Consider the following 23,213-nt stretch of genomic DNA (forward strand, 5'->3'; position numbering starts at 1 on the left):
CGTCCCGAAAGGTCGACGTCCATTAGACACTTAATCTTTCGCCGCCTCTTCGTTCATCGGGATCTCGTTATCGTATCGGAGGGCGTACAAAGGCGAGGAATACAACACCCTCGCAGTATGGCTGTGTACGAAAACGTTCTCGCTGCCTGTGGGGCGCGGTCACTGGACCGCCGCGCGCCTTGGCAATCGGAATCGCATTATCGAAAGCGTGACTGACGATATTATCGTAAGCGCTGACGCGTTTACGATTATTTTCGCGAGCTCGCTAGCTCGCTCTCGCGTCGGTGATTTATTGGAGTATCGCGGAAACTTGGAAACACGCACACACTATTCTCCCTTCCCTCTCTCTCTCCGCCACACCGGCGAGCTATCTCTGTGCGCGAACGCTGGAACGCATTATCCCGTTACACTCGGCTGGCGCGCATTAAAAACAACGCGTGTTACACGCGTACATGTATACGGCGCGCAAATGAATAGTATCTCGTTAAAGCAGAGAGACGGTAAGCGCCGCGATCCTGACGTTCCGCGCGACTCTCTCCCTCCTGCCCTCCTCTCCCCATCGTGAGTCGCGCGAGCCATCGCCGGATCATTCGATTCGATTTTGTTTCGTTATATACAATAAAAACGACCATCGAAGGTATATCGACGTGTGTATCGGGGCGCGCGCGAATCGCGCGTATAATACAATTACGGGGGCGCAGCGAAATTGTTTTAACGAGCGCGCGCATATACTCGCTCTGCTGGCGTACGCGGCGCATATATCGCAAACGTACGACCGAGTTACGCGCGCGCGCGCACGCGCGATAGCTCTTCGTTATATATGGTTAATAAAATCCTCACTCTGGTTAAAACGGCGTGTATGGAGCGCGCGTGCGCGCGCGATATAGTATTAAAAAAGGGGGGAAAAACAAGGAGAGAAAAACGAGAGAGGAAAAAAGAGAGATAAAAAGCATAATACAAGTTTCCTGTCGATCAATGAATTCATCTCTCGCCGGATATCGCGCCGGCAAAACATCGAGGATGATTCGAGAGGATTTCAAATTAAACGCGAAAACATTTTCACGCGGATAGGGGCGGGAGGGGCGGACAGACGGACGTTCGTATGGCCGGGCGAGGCGCCCTCGCGCAGCGTTAGATCAATAGCGCGCTCGCGCGGCCGATTTGTACACGCGCGGAATTCTCGCGAATTCGTCGACGGGGCCGGGGAACCGCGCGCGGTGTTCGCGCGCGAACGGTATTTCGCTTCTCGCCGGCGGAAAACTTTAATTACCATTTACGATTTCAATTAAAGCGAGCGACAATGGGCGCGAGCGTTGATTAAGGCCGATATTAAAAGCGGGTGCGCGCGCGCGCCGCGCACGCACACACACATACTCGCCGGAAAGCGCGACGTTTCGGCCGCGCGCACGATTTGATATAAACGCCACGCGCGCATAACGCAAATGCGAGTATAACGCGTCGATATTACGCGGCCCGCTTTGACCCGCGGGAGGTCGACATTGTAATTTCGCGCGTTGTTGAAGCGCACGCAGGATGCTGCCAGTCAAAGTAGCCGGGGAAGCGGGCAGGGGGACAGAAGGGATAGAAGGAGGAGAAGGAGGAAAAGAGAGCTTCTCGCGTACGAGAATATCTCGGCGAAAGACACAGGGAAGGAATTTTTATTGCGTGTTAAGAGAGTCTCTCCTGCAACTTTTTAATGTTCAATATTAAACATCTCACTGAGCGCTGCAAATTAAAATGCCCCGCGCAAGTACAATCTACTCGAAATTAACGGAAAAAGGTACATCTCTCTTTCTCTCTGGTTTGTTCGCGCGACTCGTTAATTTGCTGCTCGCGGGTGCGCCACCCTTGCGAATTCCCACGTTAAATTAGCGAAGAATGCACATGGAGTTCATATTCTGCCGGTGGTAGAGTCGACGTTACGCGATATAAAAATGGAAGGGAATATCGGATGCGCGAAGCACTGTCTTGCATCTTCGCGTTTTCCGCGCGGAAGTACGGGGGAGAACAAATCGATTCAAATTTCACACGGGAGGAAAAGAGCCCGGTTGTAAATTGACATGATATGTTTGGTTTAAGCGAGTTTTGATGAAGATAAACATTTCTGGTTACTGCAACGAGATATTCTCTAGTTTCTGCAACTAGAATATTTAGTTATAATATATCGGCCGGCGTTTAGTTGCATATGTAACAATAACATTCCAAGTGTCTAGTGTCTATTATGACTACGTGTGGAAAAGAGCATGGTTTGATTAACGTGTTATGTTTGGTTAACTCTTTAATCGCAAGGTGGATTTCCAAAACGTATCGGATTTGACCTGTGCTGTGTTTTCTTCATATTTCATCTAATCAATGCATAAAAGTTGAGGATTGGATCTGGTGAAAAAATGAACGGAAATTCCGACTGAAGTTATGAGAATTATTCATAAGTTAACAAGCGGTTAACTTGAACAGAATTCGGAGTAAGTTCAATCGTAATATTTTGGTTCGTCCACATTTCATCAGAAATTGGTTAATCTAATCAACTTTTCTTTCATACGGAAAAAGGACGAGTTCATCAAATATAATATATTCGATTAAACAAGTAATATCAAGCATAAAATAATTATACACACATTTCAAGAAAAACAACTCTCAGTTAAAAAGGTTTAAAATAAAATTCTATAGAGATGCGAATATAGTTTTAACCAAATTTGTCTTCAACCAGAACGCATGTAACCAGATTTGTTTAGCTACTTTAGCCAAAAATATGATTCGTTCAAACAGCGAACAGTCCGGTTAATGCACGTATTCAGCTTGATTGCTTGACCGATTTGCTTTTCTTCGTGCAAATTCGGGAAAATGCAGCCACTTCGAGTCATTGAGAAAATCCCGCTGTATGTCGTTCCGAATATTCGCCGGAACACAACCTCTGTACACCTCTATAGACGCACACGCGCGCACACACGCCCATATATACACACACACACACACACATACACCCTGAATGCCGGCCAACGAGAATCGCGTCGATTCGTAAAAGCGGGGCGTGGATTCCGAGCTATTAAGGTTTACCGCTCGGAATGTAGGACCCAATAAAAGCCGACACACGCGCCGCTGAATTTCAATATAACAACGTGACCGCCGTGTCGAAAGCGCACCCCTTCCTACCCCCGCGCAGCCCCCGGCGCGCTTCCTCCGCGCTCCAGCGACCGGCAATTAATTCCGAAACGCGCGGCGCGATTTATCCGGCGCGGGTTGGCCCGCGATCGATGAGTCATCGTGGCGCGACGCGACGATTCATTCAAAAGTCGCACCTCGTCGCACGCGGGGGCGTTTGCTTGCTGCACTCGCTCGCTCGCGCGGTCATTGTGCACAGTCCGTGCTCGGTGTGCACTTTTATCCCCCTCGTCTTCCGCCTTTTTCCTCCTCTCTCTCTCTCCCTCTATCTCTCTCTCTCTCTTTCTCTCTCTTTCTCTCTCTGTTTGTTTATTCATAGCACTTTTGGGCGTGACTTTAAGGGGATGCTGAAGTCGATGACGAACTCGAGAACAATGTCGATAACGTAGAGACGATCGTCACTAACACAAACACGCTATCTCTTTCGTATTTCTTGTGCATACAGAACTTACGTAAATGCGTGTTGCTGTTTTTATATATTCAGCGAAAACCTAACCACTGTAGAAATCTTTCGGCAAACTTTTCGGATATTTCTAAAGGGATACTGAAGCTTGAAAACTTTACCGATAGAATACTGATATTTTTCTCCAAGCTTTACGTCATATTGGTTGTAAAGAGTTACAAATGCTTTTACGCAATAAAGGTACGTGCAAAAAATAAATAGGAGTATTGTTCGATATGTGACGAAAACAAAAAGGGAAAATTTTAATGTAAAATCTCAAGCGCGCGCTGTCAGTTAGCGTAATATTTGCTTAATCTAAAAATTCTGCAGCTTGCACGTACCGAAAGTGTGGATGCTTCAAGTAGAAAAATTTTGAAGAACATTGCTATGCCTTTTCACATCTGAAAATTCAGTATTCTGGTGCACCACTGATTTGTTGATTGTAAACCACTTAATTTTCTGTTTCTTGTTGTCTTATTATCCTTGTTTTGTTTTATCTTATAGTTATTTTCTGTAATGCTTCTTGCGCTTGAGGGGACTATGTCCTAGAGCGCACAATAAATGAAGCTCTGTCTGTCCGTCTGTCTTTTTCTCTTTTTCCCTCTCCCCCTTCTCCTCTCTCTCTTTTTCTCTCCATTGCGCAATAACAACGCGATACTGATCGCGAGATCGCGCGTTTTCTACGCTCGACTTCGAGAGCTCGCGGACGCTGTAACTAATTTTATCTGGATTGTAATGCACCATAACTGTCGGTCTGATAATAATAGTAATAGAGCGGCCTGTGTCGAGGATAATCACGGTGGACGATAAAATCGGCAAACGGCGGGCACAACAGCGAGACGGTAGCTCGCGGACGGCGATCTCTCAAATTCGCGCGGCGATTCCTGTATTCGTTGATCGTCATCGGTGTGACTTATCGAGCATGCCGATAAGCATTGAAATATCATGCGTAGAAAGGAAAGGGAACGTATACACGAGAGGAAGGAACGAGAGAGAAGGATGAAACCGTCGATATTCCGATCGATGGGGAGTATCGTTACGATCTCCTGTTGCGCCGGACGTGGCGCGTCGGATTGACCAAGATTAGCCGGCGTCGGATGGGAAGCGGAAATTACTTTCGTAATTTAGTTACCGTCGGATTACAAATTACAGTTGCAAATTGCGTTTATAACTATAATTTGCGAGCCAATCAGTTGCGAGTTACGACCGCCCGCGGGGTGCGCGCTGCAGAGTGTGTCGCAGCAGCACGAGGGTGCCGAGTCGCGTTTTTTAACCGACTTAAAAGAAGAAAAAAAGTGCAGGTTCTCAGTTTGTTCTGCGTGTTTGCTTGTTGGTACACGCGCTCTTATAATTGAATTGGTATTCCTACGTAGTTACGACGCTGTTCTAATGTCCTAACGATATTAGGAGTCATCGTGAAAAGGACAAATTAGGTAGAGAAGACAAATTAGGTACAAACTAGCTATATAACTGTAGTTATATAGCTCCGGGATAAATAATCGGAAAAAAGTATGATTATTGACTCGATTGGGGTCAGGTTTTCTGCGCCAACACTTCTCTAACGTTGTTAGAATATTAGAATAGACTTGTAAATGTACACAGAGAGATATTGATTCCAAAACTATTTCATATTTTTCGGGGCTTTTGAGTCTTTTAATTGACTTGTCGTTTGTTTGTTTTTAACATGTCTCGCTCTCGTGTCGGACGTTGTTCACGAGAGATACCGGATTTTCCGACGAGTCGACGATGTGTGAGTGACGAATCTCGAAGCTTTCGAGGGTGACTTAAAGGATGAGTCCGTGGTGGTTCTCGTACTCTCTTAAAATGAATCAGCCAAACATCACTGAAAGCAATAAATATACACTGATTTGCAGTTATAAGTGTAGCACTGAAAGTGCTCAGTGCTATACTTATAACTGATATCAGTGACTATTCACTGATTCACTTTAAGAGAGTATTAACTCTTAGGCTATAGCATTATTTTTATCAAGATTAATTACATGATGTCTTTGACCGACCCCATTGTGTTTTTATTATAAAAAAATTTATAGCGAAAAACGTCAGGTAATATCTAAATAAAATGTTCGTTTGCAATTTCTAGTATTTTAACACAAATCTTTCTCAGAAGATACAAAAACTATTCCTCTCGGGACGCCACGTCGTAGCCTGAGGGTTAAAGGACGACTGAGAGGATTTCCTTCTTATCAGACAGATTCAACCGTCCACCGACGGCGCAGTCCGCTGGCAGAGCTCGAAAATCTCGCGTAAGAGATCAGGGCCCCTATTCTTGAAATTTTTATGTATACGTAATTTTCATTGCGCAGCTATTTTATGGTATGATTAAAAATGCGCAGTAAAACTTACGTATACGCAACTATCTCAAGAATAAGGACCCTGGTCGCACGACGGTGCGCGATTTCATCCGCGGTTAACTGTAACGGCGTGATGCTGCAAGCTCGATATCTCGCGGGTCGAATCCGTCGACTTTCAGCCTCGAGTTGCCGGCGTTCGCGCGAGAGCGGTGTGAGAATAACGTCGATACACGCCGGCTCGTTTTACGAGCGGCATTTCGCTTTACTGCCGCACAACTATACGGCCACGAGGCGCGTTATCGCTCCGCCGTGTGCGCGCCGACACGCGCGTCCGAATTCGCACGCCCTGTGTGCGTGTGTCGCGCACACCCTCGCCCAAAAAAAGATCGTTTCCGTGTAAAAAAGATCGTTTTCGCCGTCCTGAAAAGCGCTCGCCTCTTTCGCCGGTGCTGCTTCTCGTGCTCGCTCGGAAGTGTCCCGCGGTGTCGCCCAATGACGTACATGTTCCGCCGGGATAATTCCCGATAATCCTTGCTTCAACGCAAAGCATCCGTCGCAGCGCAGTTGCGTTCAGGTGGCCGGCGATCAACGCTACGTGCGCGCGCGCGCGCGCGCACACACACACACAGTAGTTTTTTCATTGTGCTCGTAAAACTGTTAAAACTCTTACTCGTCCGCCGAGTGCGGGGAATTAACGCGTCACTCACGGTCACAGACGCGAAGCTGCGCGCGCGCGAGAGCCGCTATTTTACGACGGCTATTCCGCGCGGAAATGGAATCACGCGGGCGCGGGGCAGTAAAGCAGGCATCGGGCCCGGTATCGGTCGAATCTATCGGGACATCGGTGGAATAATGCGGACCCTCGCGTATTCAGCGTCGACACGATACACCCCAGCCCTGCGAAATTCGCGATTATTCTCGCCGCGCCGTGTGTCGAGCGCGACATTGTATTGTGCTTTTTGTTTCCTATTTTTTTCCCCGGAGCACAGAGAGACGTCTACGTATCCTCGGGATGAATGCGAGCCGAACGCGCGCACTCCATGCGGCGTATAATGTTAAATGCATATATCACGGGGCGCGACGGACAGGCCGCCCACGTGCTGCTCGACGATGCTTTAATCCGCCGTTCGCGGTACACCCGCGCGTGCACACACTTCCACACACGCACACGATCATGTGCGCGCTCCTCTTCGCAAGAGAGAGCGCGAGAGCGAGCGTGTGCGAAGATGCACTTGGCTCCTCCGGCAAAACGGCGCTTTCGGGTCTCTTTCTCTCTCGCATTTCTTATTTCTCTTTTGTGTTTTAAACGCGTCTTCGTCCTTTTTCTTTCCCATTATACTTATTAAATATAATATTCCTTATTAAATAATTATCTATTATTATAGTAATATTTTTGTTTCTCTTCATAAAATAACTGCGTTTTCACGAAATAATTATAATTTATTATTGTAAAATCTTATAATTAATTATGATAATTTTGATATGACTTTTATTACTAAGGATAGTAATAATGCTAGTAATGCGCGAATTCAGATATCCCAACGTTACGCTGTAATCTCTAGGAGGTGTAAACTTCAGAGTGTTTAATAAACTCTACTCTGCTCCATTCTACTCTCTCTCTCTTTTCAGGTTATCGCGGTCGTTTTCACAGAGAGCGCGGCGAAATTGATTTTTTTCACCTGGATACGCTCGATCGACGATCGTTGCACGTTGGGACGTTTTTATTGCAAAAACATATGAGACACGTGACGACGGGGCTGTGGTGGATGAGGAGAAATCGCGACACAGCACTGAAAAAGATATAATCTTATTCTTAGCGGAAATCCTTTGATATATTGTTTTAAAGAAGAATTCTTGTGAACCTAAAACGTAAATATTGGTTTCTATTTGTAATTCTATGCGAGCAATACGACGTAAATTTTACAAAAAGAAATCAGTATCCTGTCGATAAATGTTTTCAAATGTGGCATCCTCTTAAGCGCATTGCGCTTAAAATATTTTCTTTTTTAGTGAGGAAGAGTTCTCTTGAGGCTATGTACACTGTAAAAAAATTCTGTGAAATAAAATTCACTTCTGAGAATAAACTACATCACGCAAATAAATTTAAATATTTTGGTGTCAGCGTATACAGGAGAATGTTCGTTAAAGATAAGATTATATTATTTTGGACGAGCGTAAATTTCTCGTTTTGCGGAAATGCTGATAAATTCGGCGACAACTTTTGCGACAGACCAGTTAAATTTTACTATCTTACTTAACATCGGGAATTCAAGGGCTCGCACAGAATTGCGAGTTCCAGTGAAAGAGAGAGAGGCAAAGGGAGAGAGAGTGAAAGAGAGAGAGAGAGAGAGGGGAGGGGAAGAGAGAGAAAGAGAATAGATAACGAAACTCTGCTAGCGGGTATAATACGGAGCGAACTTCGTTAACATCTCGGACCTGTCGGAAATTTGTCGGCAGAGAGTCGCGAGAAAGATAACGTTTCAGTCTCGAGATTTCATGGGCGAAGGGATCGTCTTGGCGCGTTTAGCTTCTCCAAACTATGACAGCACTTTTAAGCGAATCTATATACGCTTGCCGACGGCTGGAACTTTTCTTCGCGATTTCACCATTCATGGACGGATCCGAGTTCCGTTGTTGCGTAGAAAAGTCCGCGGCGCGAGCGGGGTTTTTCCCGCCACGTTTATTTACGATAAATTTTCCGGTATATTCCGCGAGCGAAGTACACTTTTAAACTCTCACTATGTGTAACACGCCATCCTCCCGCTCGTCCTCGTCGACTCGCGCGAACGATGTTCGATTATGGTTTGACGAGTTGGCAGAGAGTGCGAGAGAACGCGATGGGAATATTGGAAAGAAGGAAGGAAGGAAGGAAGGAAGGAGGAAAAGGAGGAGGAGGAGGAGAAGGAAGAAGAAGAAGAAGAAGGAAGTCAAACCGACGGCAAGAGAGGAAAAAAGAGCAAGGAAGAAACGAAAAAGACATCGAAGACCAACGATGTAGTTAGCAGACGGAATGCTTCAAAATTTCAAATTTACTTACTTTCATTACGTTCATACAAACGGGAAATTCCCCCAAGTATTTTTACGAAGCTTGAAGCTTAAAAACTTTATTAATTGCCGCCGCTCTCTCGAAATGTTTCGCGGCAGCAGCCGTCTCTTTCCGCTTCATTATGCGGAAGAAGCGATTGCCGTGTCTAATATTATATTCCACATATATTCCACATTTTTTCGTTTCGCGCAATTGTTTACGTATTTCAAATTTCTTCGTTGTCGAAGACATACCTGTTCACTCCGACGACGCTTCCAATTTTTGTCCGCCGAAAGAAGGAATTATGTCACCGCGCGGGATCTTCACTTTAACCGTCTTTCTCTACTAAAGTTTGATTAGTTCCTCCTGGTATAAAAAAAAAGAGAAAAATCCACGAGCCGGGCAGCACCAGTTGACGACGAGTTCCAAGCGGGATTGGTCGATCGCCAACTCGCGTAACCGGTAACTAGTACCAATCTCCTTTCCGCGCAATCCCCTTTACCGTCGTGGCCGACTTGCCTCGCCGCGTGTCGGGATTTAATACCACGTGTGTGCGGGCTCCGCGCTCCTATTAGTTACTGGTTTATTGCACTTTCGTTCCACTTAAAGTGCGCGTCCGTCGGTCCGTACTTTATAAATCGTTCTTTACAACGTTTCAGCCGCGCAACCGAACGACGCGTCTTTCGCCGAGCTGTGACTCGATGGCATCGAATATGCGAGTGTACGCCTGCAGATAATAATGAGAAAACTCGTTTTACAAAATTGGAGCCTTTCATTCGACAGATTTTGCGTTGGGCTCGAGAATAAACGCGGCTTTCCTTTCCGCGGAGAAAATTTTGTGGTAAAAATTATCTCGAAAATACGTTTTTTTACGATAATTTTCGTAAAACTAGACTGTACCGATATTGTAGTGTTTGATGAATTATACAGAAAAATAATATATTTTTAGAGATATCTCAAAGCCATCTAGCGAGCGCTTGAAGTGAAAAAGCCAGTGATAAGTAACATTTCCGATAAGTTACGAAAATCTATGAATATTATTATTATTATTGAAATATATACTATTGAGAATATATACTATTGAATATATACTATTGAATATATACTATTGAGAGATATACTATTGAGATATATACTATTGAGAAAAAAAGTTAAAAATTTATTTATAAGAAATAAAGTTTATACACTGAAAAAAAATTTACTAAATTTCAAAAAATGTTTGGATAGTACTGTGAAGATATTTGTTTAAATTAAGTAATTATTTTCTAAAATTAAGTAAAGAAGTTTTAAATATAAATTTGTTTCTTTAATTTTAGAAAATAATTACTTAATTTAAACAAATATCTTCACAGTACTATCCAAACGTTTTTTAAAATTTAATAAATTTTTTTCTCTGTATATTCGCAGAAATCAACTTTATATTTCATAAAAACAAACTTTATATCCTACAAATTAATTTTTAGTATTTTTGCTCAGTGTACACTTATAGTAATGCTTGACGTGTGAATTTAATGAGTTACATCTTAAAACTTGTTATATTTATATTGCAATTTTCGTCAAGAACGTAGCGTAACGACTTCTTTATTTATATTGCAATTTTCGTCAAGAACGTAGCGTAACGACTTCTTTGGTAAATATAACTGCGCAGAACTTACAAAACTGCAAAATTAATAAAATTTACTTATATTATGCAATAAAATATTCAAGTGCGATTGCGACAATTTTGTAAGAAAAAGTCAAACGTGTACAATATCTTTAAGTGGATATATAGTATCTTTATACGATCCAAGGTTACGAAAATTTTGTTGTAACTTTCACTATTTTCCCCGTGTGCGTTTCGCTTCACGGATGCGCGCCGTTATGGCCGATGGAGGATCGATCGGCTGTACACCTACCCCTCGCGATCGTATTTTAATTGCGCGCCGCCGTTCACTCGACCGCCGGAAGTTCATCCGAAGACTTATGGGAGTATCCGTCCGACGGATAGAGCGGGGAGCTCCGAAACGCGAGACGCGTTTGCGGCGGCATGATTATCGGTATCAGATGCATCGGGCATTATGCGCATCCACGTATAATTAGCATAGAAACTCGCGTTTGCGGTGCATTCGTGCGTGAAGCTGCGTCGGCGAGGAGAGAGCGAGGGAGGAAGGGGAAGATAGAGAGGAGGGAGGGAGAGAGAGAGAACGTTTCGTGCATTGGGAAGCGATTTCGGTTACATCGACCCGGAGGAATCGACGACAGACAACGCGGTGATGAATTATTCTCGCAGGAACGTGGAATTGATTGCTTACAATGCCGGCGTACGTGACGCGATTCCGCGAATTCGTCGATATACGTAAACGATATATCGCCTAATACCGTGAGCAATTCCGACAATGCTGAAATATAAACGTGTGTGTATATATCCGGCATGTTTATTCAGTTATCGTTCATCGGATAATACGCGACTCTTATAATTTATCCATTTATTTACGGACGCGCGCGAGCGTATATTTATGTGCGTGTGCCTGTGTTTATCGGGGTTGGTATACGTGTTTTGCAACACGTATACGTAACGACACGTAGCGAAACGGCGTGCGGGTGTGCGCGCGGCAACGCGCTTGACTATTTAATCTCCGACACTGAATACTTCAACGAGACCGGGTATCGAATTAATATTTCGTCGGGGCAAAATCCAATGTAAAGAGTAGCCCGTTAGCCCTCGATATTAAGCGATATGTCCCCTCGTGAATCGTGTTTTCTTCTTCCGTTCGATTTTGGCGCGAGGAAATGAATCTCGCGTGAAACGAAATGAGAGAGGATTGTTACATCGGTGGGGTCTCTTCTGTATCACTCTTAAAAAGATGCCTCCTCGAAGTTTAATCGGGGTGAAGTCCCGTTTTAATAATACCTTTTTAGTGTCTATAAAATTTAATTTACGGCCCGGCCAGCGCGTCGCACGAGCGTATGCATGACGCGCCAACTGTGCGCTCCAAACTTCGGAGGACTCGCCGTATTTTCCCTGTCGTAAAGTTGCGCCGGGATAAACACTCTTTAAAAGCGCGCGAGGAAACAATGACCCTCGCATTAAACTATCCTCGCGACGTCGGGCGCAAATGCTGAATATTAAACGCACATTGTCTCGCCGTAGCAACGTTGCTCCCGAATTCAGAAACCCCACCCGCTTCGGAGTGTCAGAGGACGATCCCTGACGGTGTAACGCGAGCCGGAATGAGTCAGGTTCCGAGTTGATCGATCGAGACAGAACAAATATTGAGAGCGGAAAGGGCTGCAGAAGGAAGAGGAGAAGGAGCAAGACGAGGAGGAAGAAGAGAAGGCGGAGAAGGACAACGAGGAGGAGCAGGCGGGTGGCTGAGGGGGAGGAAGAGGGAAATGAAGAAGAACGCCGCAAAGGTACGGGGGAGTAATTTCCTGAGAAGCGAAGCCAACGAGGTCTCGCGTAATTGGTTCGAGGGGTCGTGTTTATATACGCGGTACTGAAGCCGCGTCTCCCTCCACGCCTTACCAACCCTTCCCCCTCCCTCCCTCCCCTGCTCCGAAACGAGGCGGGACGAGGCGAAAAGCACGTTTCGCCAAATGCGTGCGGAATTTCCATGTAAATGCCGCGCGACGTAACGCTTTCACTGCTTTGCCTTACCTCGGGAGACCGATAACAATACATTCTGCCCGCTCTCCTCTCCTCCGCCTCTCTCTTTCCGTTGCCCCCTCCCCCTCCTTCTCTTCGCATCTCTTCGTCCCGCTGCCCCGCTAATGAATTATTCATATTCGTTTCGGATGCGTTGTTAAACTTGCAACGTTCTAGCAGCACTTAACGATCCAGTAATTTCGATATTATAAGTCGCGGCGCGTAATAACGATCGATTAATTAAATCGGTATGAATCGTGTGTATAAAATACGAGCTGTGTTCCATTATCGCGTCATTTCGCCACGCCGTATAATGAATACGAGAACCACATTTTGTTCGTGAAAATTAACAAAAAAAAAAAGAGAAAATTAGCAATAAATGAATAATGAGAAAAAAAAAGAAAAAGAGAAAATGCATGCGCGACCGAGAGTCACGAGAGGCAGGGGTTCAACCCGAGAGTGCGCGCGTGCGATTTGAAATTTTTTAGCGGTTGCTTGACCACTTTGAACATTACGTCACCCATGCAATCTTCCAGATATAGGCATCGGCGTAAAGGGCGCGCATCGGCCGTCCCACCCGCCGTCTCCTTTTCACCGTCCTTTTTATTTTTCCCGGCGTAATTACCGTGAGACGTCAGCGCACTCTCTTTTTTCTCCCTTCCTCCCTCTCTCTTTCTCTCTCTTTTGGTGCTGCGGCATAGCGCGGCTCGGGGTTATATTTTCAGCAATGTGTCACCCGACACGCGCTTACGCGCCAGCCGTTTATTTTTGCGACGTATATAGCCCTTGCAAAAAAAGAAGGAGAAAAAATAAAAGAGAAAAAAGAAAAACCGCGCGAGAGCGGGTGGAGCCGGGCGGGGAGGGTCCAGGATGTGAGGAATTATACCGCCGATCGCGAGAAAGAAAGAGAGAATGGAGAGAAAGAGAGAGTGCAAAAGAGTGCCACTTCAAAGAACTGCGGGGACTCGTTATTTTATTACCACGAGCGCGGCTCCCTCCACGTTTGGCACTCGCGGAAAGAGAGATCGGCTTTGAATCTTTCCACTCGCCCGCGGCCGAGCATTTCTGCTCGCGTTCCTGTTCCTCGAACGATCGCATAAATCGATGTTGTTGGCCCCCTCGAAATGATTCTTGAATTTTTTTTACACAAATGTGTATAAAAATTGTAAATTGTATGTCGTCAAGAGAATGCCAAAGTGAATGACAAACAATGCCGATTAACGAATTCCAAAAATATGTTGGACGTAGAGGTAATTGTCACTGACGATAACGCTATTCTTTTCGTATTTTTTGTAAATATAGATTTTATATAAATACTTTGTTTTATCATATTTTTAGCGGAAAATGTAACCATGCATGTATAAGAATTTCTCTGCAGACCCTTTGTATGTTTTTAAGCTTCTAAACTCAATCGTAAGGGTGCAGCGATACTTTTTGAAATTTCCCTGAGCAGAGCAAACATACATACGTACAAACTATAGGACTTATGTATTAAACAAATATTCACACTGATATCTCGAGGTGTAAAATTTGAAATTTTTTATCGCTTTTGTAATATATTGGACAATGCTCAAGCTTATTTTTACATGTGATTTTATTATACAAGAACATTTGCGCAATTCTGTATAGACAATACGATGTAACGCTCGTAGAGGAAGATTATTATTTTGTCGATAAAGCTTTGAAGTAGGGCATTCCCTCAAATATGATCAGGCACGCAATAGGCCAATATTATTTCAAGCATGGGATAAAATCTGATGAAAATACTTGATGAAAAAAAATATGATACAGTGATAAGATATACGTGCATTCGTAAGAGTACGTGCGCGATTAAAACAGAAAAGAATGTCACATCAATAACGTAAAATCGTGAGGATCGGCGCTGTGCTGCCTCGGGCCATGGAATTATACGGTCCGGTGAAACCTTCGTGGGAATTATGCAGTTAAATATACATGATAATGCAATCGATGAACCTGAATAATGCGCGCGCGCGCGGTGAGACGATCGTCGCAACAAGCGTTCAGCCAGTGGCAAGAGATAATTTGACTTGTCTGCAGACGACTATATTCGAGAGCTTACCTTTAAATCCTTTATCAGAGGCAAGGATTTTGTTGCGACGCGAAATAGCGTCTTTCAATTAAAGCGCGCTTAAGTGAGCGCTAAACTCACTAACGAGTCCAATTCGAAGTTATTCAGAGAATGTGACGTTAGCTTGCCGCAATTTCGGATAATAAAGAGACAGCCGCGACTCCGAGAATATTCATCGCGACAATGGCGGCTGATTTTATTTGGACTCGCGGCGCCAGAAAGCGTCGCGTTATTTCGAAATCGCGAAAGCTCGCCGCGCTGATCGCCGCAAAAAGACAGATGAAGTTTTTGAATTATTCACCGGTCGTCCCGAATGGGATATTTTCATGGCGCAAATTTCATCGACGACAATCTGTTATCCTTCAATTTGGACTAAAAGGGTGGCGTTAACGGAAAATCCGATAGCGGCGTTCCGTCTCGCAGTTGATTCCGCGTCAGAGAGAGGTTCCCCGCAGTGAAGTTTCTATTCGGTCGTTTCTTCGTTAAGCCGGTTTATTTTGAGATAAACACACGATCGAGACTCGGCGAGGGACATGTGTCGATATCGTACTAACATTAACCACATTGTATCATCCCGAGAGGAAATTTCGACTCTACGTTAATTGTACGAATATCGTTGAACTTGAAATATTATAATAGAGAATCTGAAGATATACATACATACATACATGTGTGTGTGTGTGTGTGTGTGTATGACTATACCGGATAATACTATACTATGATGAAGATTTCAATAATATTTGGAAACTCAAAGAATGAAGAGGAAGAGCTGGTCAAGGTCAAAAGTAGTGCTTGTGTAAACACAAATAAAAATTTAAATTTTGATTTTATACAATAACAAGATTAAATTGAATTATATTAATATTCAAAGTTTCATGTTAGATCGATACTCGGGTATTTATTATGGGATTCTTATGTTATTAGTAGAAAAAGACTTGCTATTGATAAAATATCTTATTGGTAATCCCTATTGATAATCTCTCTTTCGCGTCTTTCTAATTCAAAATGCATATGGGAGCCCGAATACTCGGCTATTGAACAACCGTGCAGTCATGTTTCATGATTAAAAATTCAAGATTATTCCTCGATATATTGTAAATAACGAGAATCCGCAACCACTCAGCGATATTTTAATAAAAACATAAGGATTAATAGTCCTTACTTGAAACTTTGAGGTATTCACGTGAGGTATTTAGATCTGAATTCAGAGATAGATTGGAGTTTTGTTTTGAATCGTGTAATATATGCAACATTATATTTGTAATCGCGATTCAGCTGAGAAGCTAATATCTAGCTTTAAATTCAAATCTGAGTATCTCTCGCTCGAACCAAGTTTTAAGTAACTATTAATACGAGCCTAAGAAGCGCCATCGGTGAAACAATTTTCAGCATTTGCCAGATTTAAGCCAATAGTCGTAAGTTATAAATTATTCACGATCTTTGATTAAGAGAATAATTAAATATAGATTCATATTCATAAACCGCTATTCAATTAGTCGGATCAGCATTTCGTGTTGTACGAATTAAGTATTACAAATTAACGAGTAAATAGAGACAAGTAAACAAAGAATTACTTATTAAACGATAATGAATTACTTGAATGTCAACCCCAGAATAGATTCTACATTTCGATTCCGGATATCTCTTATCGAACTCGGTGAGTTCGTCAAACGTCCGTTCACATCGAAGACATTTTGCGCAACAAATGATTTAACACACCTGAAAGTATATCGCCGCCCACGTCGCGCCGTCCTACGCCCTCCGTCCTGGTTTCCCTGACCCTGTGGCTGCTTCGTGATCTCAGACACTCACTGGCATCGACATTCACTAGCACTGGCACTCACGATACGATTCCACAGAAGAAACATGTGTTGATCAATGCGATGGCGACGGGAGTCCGATTAGATATTTCACTCTAACCGACGAAATATTTTACTCACATGACGGGAAATGTCAACAACACACCGATACACGTATTCCGCGTCGCACTGTGTGGACTGTTCGTCGGCTCGGGATGTATAATATAGACAAACGGGGATACACAACACGCGCGAGTACCAAAACAAAGCGTCACTTTCAAAGTCGCCCCCCTACCTTTCTGCCACCAATGGTCCTCGCCTACCAGCCAGTGATGTGTACATACATATATACATACGGTGTTCAAAGAATAACAGCAATCAACTCTTTCGAAATATTCTGGACTTTGTGTCTGCGTGTGTTATAAAATTAGCAAATTATCAGGACGGTTGCACACGCGTGGTACGTATCAAAAGTGTCGCTCCGGCTATCGTCGTTGATCAACGCGCCATCATTGCTTAACGACGCGTTTCCGATCAATTTCTACTTTTCTGTAGCATCCTCGAGTGTCTGGTCACGATCACGATCAAGAGCTAATTCCAGGGCGGATCAGAGGACGCAGGATAACGGCAGTCAACGATCTATCAACTTCTTCTTTCTGGAGTGTCTTTCGAATATCGAAATCTTACCGAGATTTTTAACTCCAATAAAAAGTAATAAAAAGATTATAAAAGAAGACAGTCTGTCGTTTTAATTATCTACTTGTCTCTATTAATCTTTATTAGATTATTTGATACTCGATTATTGAAATAGTCTACCTGCAGTTGAATATGTCACATAATTAATATATGCTTGTTGAATTGAAGAAGAATAAATGTAAGTAGACTATTGAGTTTATATTAAATTGATATTAAATAATTCTTAAATAGGTCCCTCTTTTTATAAGTCTCGACATAGGAACTCAAAATTTATGGAGATAATGGAATGTTAAATAATGCTTCATTAGATTTTTTAAATCTCAACAATACGGCAGTAAATAACCATTTTCAATAACAAAAGGCAATACTCTGTATAACAATATACCTTGAGATTCTTTATTGATTCTCTTTAAATTCAATGAGACAAGTCTTGTTGAACTTGAACACTACAAGTAGTGTTAGGGAGATGCCGAAGTGAATGTAATGAACTCGAAAAATGTCGATAACGTAGAAGCGGCCGTCACTAACGCGATCATGCAATGATCATTCTTCATGCAATTCTTTTCGTATTTCTTGTACATATAAATCTTATGTAAATGTATGCTGTTCTGTTTTTTTATTATGCTACACTAAAATATTTAAAAATATTTAAAAATTAACAAATATTTATTAGATAAGTACTATTAACATATTTTTATTTAAATATTAATATATTTGCTTAAAACAAAATTCTTTTCATTTAAACTGAGTATTGTTTACTTAAACTGAGTAAACAATATTCAGTTTAAATGAAAAGAATTTTGACTTAAATAAATATGTTAATGATACCCACCTAATAAATATTTGTTCATTTTTTAATATTTTTTTCTTAACGTACCACAAAACATAACCTCACACGCATATAGAAATCTTTTAAACTTTTCGTATACTTTTCAACAGTTACGTTCAGTTGTAAGGATACGGAAACGTTCCTTTCGAAATTTTCGTTAGTGAAACAAACACACGTGCGGTACGCAAACTACGGAACTTTTGTATGAAATAAATATTTACATCGAAACTGTTAATATAAGATATCAATTGTTAAATTTTATCATTTTCGTCACATATATTGAGCAATGCTCCAATTCATCATCATATGTACTTTCAGTATGTAAAAGGATTTGTATAATTCTCTGCCAGTAATACGACGTAAACTTTGCAGAAAAAAGTGAATATTTTGTCGATAAAGTTTCCGAGTGTGGCATCCTCTTCATGTAAAGCTTAAATTTTGTTTCGCAGATCGTTCAAATTCTTTATTGGTATCGTTCATCGCGATCAGAGTATCACGAGCGTCCCTGATCGCGCGAGATACAAATCCGAATTATCGCAGCAATTCGAGGCTGCAATCAGTACGGAGGTACGGGCGCGCAGTCGGGGATGAAAAGCGGCTGTATCCGAAACGAGGTCCGGCTCTCTTTCCCCTTATTACTCTCTCGGGGGAACGCAAAGCAGGAAGAGATGGAGAACGAAGAAACGACCGCGATGCTCGTGATGAGAGCTCGAGTAACCCAGAGAACGAGAGAAAGGAAGATAAATAGACGGGAAAGAGGCCGCGAGACGCGGAGAGGCCCGAGGAAGGGGGCGAAGAAACGGACGGCCTCGCGAGGATTAGAGCGAATTCACTGACGCGGACAAAGGCCGCGCGCAATTCTCGTTTTCCGATTTGTGTTACTCATGCCCGTTTCACGATGAAATTTTGCCGTTAACACCGCGATTTGATTCACGAGGAACGAATTCATTTTACTCGACAGAGAAGCGAAAAACTGAACCAGCGCGCACAGCTTCAAAAACAGCGATTACCTGGACCACGTAACTCCGACTCTCCTCCGCGTGCGCCTGACGCGCAGTCGACGGGACATATTTTAATCTCGCGGGCGCGCATTAATGTTAGCTCGCGGAAGAATTTCCGATCTTGCACGACGAGATTCCCCGTGGCAAATTGCAAATCGCGTGAAACGGGCTTCAGAGCCGGCGGGAGGTTACCGGCCTCTTCCTCCATCGGCATCAGCGGAATCACTCTCCGCCCTCTCTCCTGAGTCAGCAACCGTTCCCGCAGCCAGGATCCTTTTCGCCCTCCTGTCCTCGTCTCGCGCTCCCGATACGACTCCTTTCTTCTCCTATCTTCTCGTCCCTCGAATGGCTCTCGGTGGCGGCGGCTCAGGCGGCGCCGGTAACATGTCTTTTGTCCGCGAGACCGGTTCCTGCCGGTTCCCCGAACCATTTATTTCCCTCGTGCCGGCTATACGCGACTGCACTCCTTCGCCTCCACCTTCTCCTGTGACCCGCGCCTTCCAACCACTCACGTCGTTCCTCTTTCCTCCTCGCCCTCTCGCCGTTTCTACTCTCGATCGTGTTACACCTCTTCTCGGATACGCGTATCGTATACGGTCTCGCACTCGAAATAACGTCCCGGTTTCCTGGCAGCCTCCCGAGCCCATGAATGAACGCGGCCGAATCGCTCGGAGGCGAGAGGGAGGGAGGGAGGGAGGGAGGGAGAGGGAGACGAAGTGTCACCACGAGCTCGGCTCGTCTGACCTTCGCACGGGTCGATTCGGCGCACCTATCGATGCCGACGACGAAGACGACGAGGTCGAACACGACGACGGCGGCGACGACGACCCCGTTTGACCTCGCTTCATCGACCACGGCGGAGACCTGGACACTGGGTCGACCGAGCTATGCGGTAGCTCGCCCGACTATCGAGCTCTTCCGCCTTGGCGTTTGTGCGCGGGACTTCCCGAAGGAGAAGTTATAGTTATTGCCCCGATAACTCGCGGTTTATCGACGATGTCGTTTTGTACGTAGCCGGCGCGCGAACTTTGGACGATGTCGCGCGTGCTCCCGCGCGAAATTAATGTTGTTTCAGAAACGTGCGGTAACGACACGGATAGCACGGAAAGACGTGAGACCTATCGAGATCTGTCGAAAGATATCGAGGAGACAAATGAGGCAGAAATTCTCCGGCGAACTTGGACACAGGAACCTCTGCGACTTATCGTAACTTTTGATCGTAACTTTTTCATAATATTCAATAATTCGAATCCATTCGAGATAAAATAAAGAGGTCGAATCCATTCGAGATGAAATAAAGAGTAAGTCGTATTAATTGGAACTATGAAGAGCTCGAATGTCAAACTTGATGACCCAGTCGCTCTGATTCTCGACGGCTGATCACACCTTGACAGTTGTGATCGAGGTACATCGAGAGAAAAAATTTCAAAGAAATAAAAATATTTATTCGGTAGATATTAACAGTATATTGTATTTACTTATAATAATATGAAATGAAATGAAATAAAGATATAGAATTTTATACCTCTCTCTGTCTGTATAGGACCTTATGGAAAATATAAACTATCATGAGAACAGAATACCCCTCCCTACTCTCTCTGATTTCATCTCCTTGACACACACACACACACACACACTTTAAGTATAAAATATTTCTAGAATAAGAAAATATATGTATTCAACTAAAGCAATTGTTTATTCTATTTAAATAAAAGAATTTAAAGATTTAAGTAAATATGTCATTAATACATCTACCCCGAAAAAAAATACTTTCTATTTTTTACATATTTTTTTCTCTCAGTGCAAAATTAAAAATAAAATAGCCGCAAGAAGTATTCCACGCGTGTTCTGAATGATTCGTCTGTTTTTACTCTGAATAATAATATGGAGCAGGTGAGGGGAATACGACACTTTCGCGCACAAGATACTCGATCTGTCCACGAATCGGCACACAGCGGTCCACGTCGTCTACCTGTGATCGCGGCAATCGTACCGCTATATTTTTCCGCGCGATTTCTGCAGAGAGCCGCGATGTTTACGGGCGCTCGCAGTGTACGACACGGCGCGACACGACGCGCGATATCACGTCGCTTTTATCGCACTTTTATTATGATACCCGAGACGCCCCAGGGATCGCGTTGTTAAATCGGAACCCTTTCGCTGGTCTTGTTGCGCGGGGGCGAGATTGGCGCGATCGATCGGCGAAACGATCGCCCCGGCCGGGGCGACGCGGGCAAGAATGGCACGCCGGGTAACAGCCGTGCAGAGCCGCCGGGCTATCGCAAGCCGAGCGCCAGATAAGCTTTTACTATCCGATAACGATTAACGGCCGCCCGCCGCGATTGCGCTACAACAGCCCGGCCGGCGATCGGCCGGGCTTACTCGGGCTAAAATAAAATAGGAGAGTTATCGTGCACACATGTGCACGTACGATGCTCGCCGTTCAAGTCCGCCGCTCGATGAAGTCGACGAAACTCCGTTATTACGGACACCGCTCCGCGCGAGAGCTGCTCCGAAAGTTCGCCGCCTTCGGAACACGATTAAAACTGTATTCATCGGCGCGCGAATACCGCGCTGCTGCTGCTGTTATTACCACCACCATTGCCGCCACCCCCGAAAGCGAAATTACCGAGGCAGACATTCCGCGAAGCCCGCTAATGAATTTCGGGCAACCGAGTTCCTCTCGCTTTAGGAAGGGAGCGAGAAGAGAGAAGAAAGAGAGAGAGAGAGAGAGAGAAAGAGAGGAGGGAGAGAGAGAAAGAGGGGAAGGAGAGTTTCGCTCCATTTATGCTCCTACTAAATCTCAATTTCAAATGGCATGCCACTCGCGATTATCGTCTTTAGTCGTTCCGCGACGGGGGAACTTCCTCCCTCGCATTCTCAATTGACTGCCGTCCGCGAAGAACTCGATAGGGCGGCCAGGTCGGGGGACTTCAACTTTTGGGAATCCAATTTGGAAGTAACGTTCATTCGCGCGCGGACGTCGCGTTATCTAGAAATCCGTGAGTTTACTCTGACACAAATGTGCGCCACCCAGTTCATGAAGGAGGATCGCAGTGTACGTGTATTGGAGTCCCAAGGAGAGACTCGAGCACTGAGAGTCACTTACCTTTCTCGAGATGCTGCGGTATCGGACTCTGCACCCTCGGAGTTGTCTGCAACTGCGCCGCGTTTCCCGGCCGTCTTCGTGGCCTCCTTCCAGGTCGGGGCTGAACAACAAATGAAAGGAATCGGTTATTTCAATGAAAGGCTATCCTCGGGAAGAAGAAATTAAAAACACGAGTGGTGAGATATTGGCGCAGACCAATTGTTCGTTCATTTTCGCTCATTTTCGCCGAGTTCAAATCTTAGCCCTACTTTTAACCTGAGTTTTCTAACATCTGTACATTGAAACTAAAGTCCTGCTTGGCGCCTCCAAATGGCAAAATACGCCATATTGTCATGTTAGAAACGCATAACTCATGTTAAATGAAAATCTGAGTGTTACTCTTAATAAATTTGTTGTTGCGTCAATGCAACAAAAATTTTACCTTATTGCATGACATCAATTTAATAATTGATTCAATTCAGTATATTTACTTCATAAATGTGATTGAACGAATTGTAAAGTTTATTTCATTGACTGTCTCACGTCGTGATGATTATGAAAATGTATCTGAGTAATGTAGATTGAACAGAATCAAAAGAGGTTGATACAGGCTACCAAAGCAAGCGGATTTAAATGGAACATTGAGGTCAAAAGTAAGATTAGAACTTGAATTCGCGCGCGAATAATGTGCGCGAATTGAGAGAGAATTCGCGAGCTTGTGTCTCACGTCGCGAAGACGCTACCAGACGCGGTCGTTCCGACCGTGTCGAACGTGCGGCGCGAATAGAAGCCATTCGGTGCATCTTCCTTCAGCTGTTGGCTGAAGGAAGTACGTCTATGATGTCGCGCGGGTTTCGCCACGGTGAGATCGCGCAGCCAAGCGCGACTTTATGGAGTCTGGATAGCTCCCGGAGTCTATCTCGCTCTCGCATCGTCATCATCGTCGTGCTCGTCGTCGTGTCTCTCGCTACCGCCAGTCCTTGCCTGCGCTATATACACGCTCACGTACACACCCGCAGTCAGATAATCGTAACGTCAGTCTCGGCTCTTTGTTGCCGCTCGTAAAAGCCGGTGAGTGAGCGAGCGCGCGCGAGGAACAGCGCGGAAGGAACGAGAGGACGAAGAGAAGACGACCTGGCGGGGACGGT

General features: G+C 44.4%; 1 protein-coding gene across 5 annotated transcripts in view; it reads right to left on the reverse strand.

Moving 5' to 3' along the window:
• The window catches only part of LOC116851235 (probable JmjC domain-containing histone demethylation protein 2C), a 402,970-nt gene that overhangs the window by 246,533 nt on the left and 133,224 nt on the right, over positions 1–23,213 (reverse strand). For all 5 annotated transcript variants that reach the window (XM_032830457.1, XM_032830456.1, XM_032830455.1 and 2 more), the window contains exon 7: positions 22,087–22,186. In XM_032830457.1, the coding sequence (XP_032686348.1) occupies positions 22,087–22,186 (100 nt within the window). The remainder of the gene's footprint in view (positions 1–22,086; positions 22,187–23,213) is intronic.

Source organism: Odontomachus brunneus, unplaced genomic scaffold (genome assembly GCF_010583005.1).
Source record: "Odontomachus brunneus isolate Ranch 3 - 2012 unplaced genomic scaffold, Obru_v1 Obru_scaffold_169, whole genome shotgun sequence".
NCBI classification, from domain to species: Eukaryota; Metazoa; Arthropoda; class Insecta; order Hymenoptera; family Formicidae; genus Odontomachus; species Odontomachus brunneus.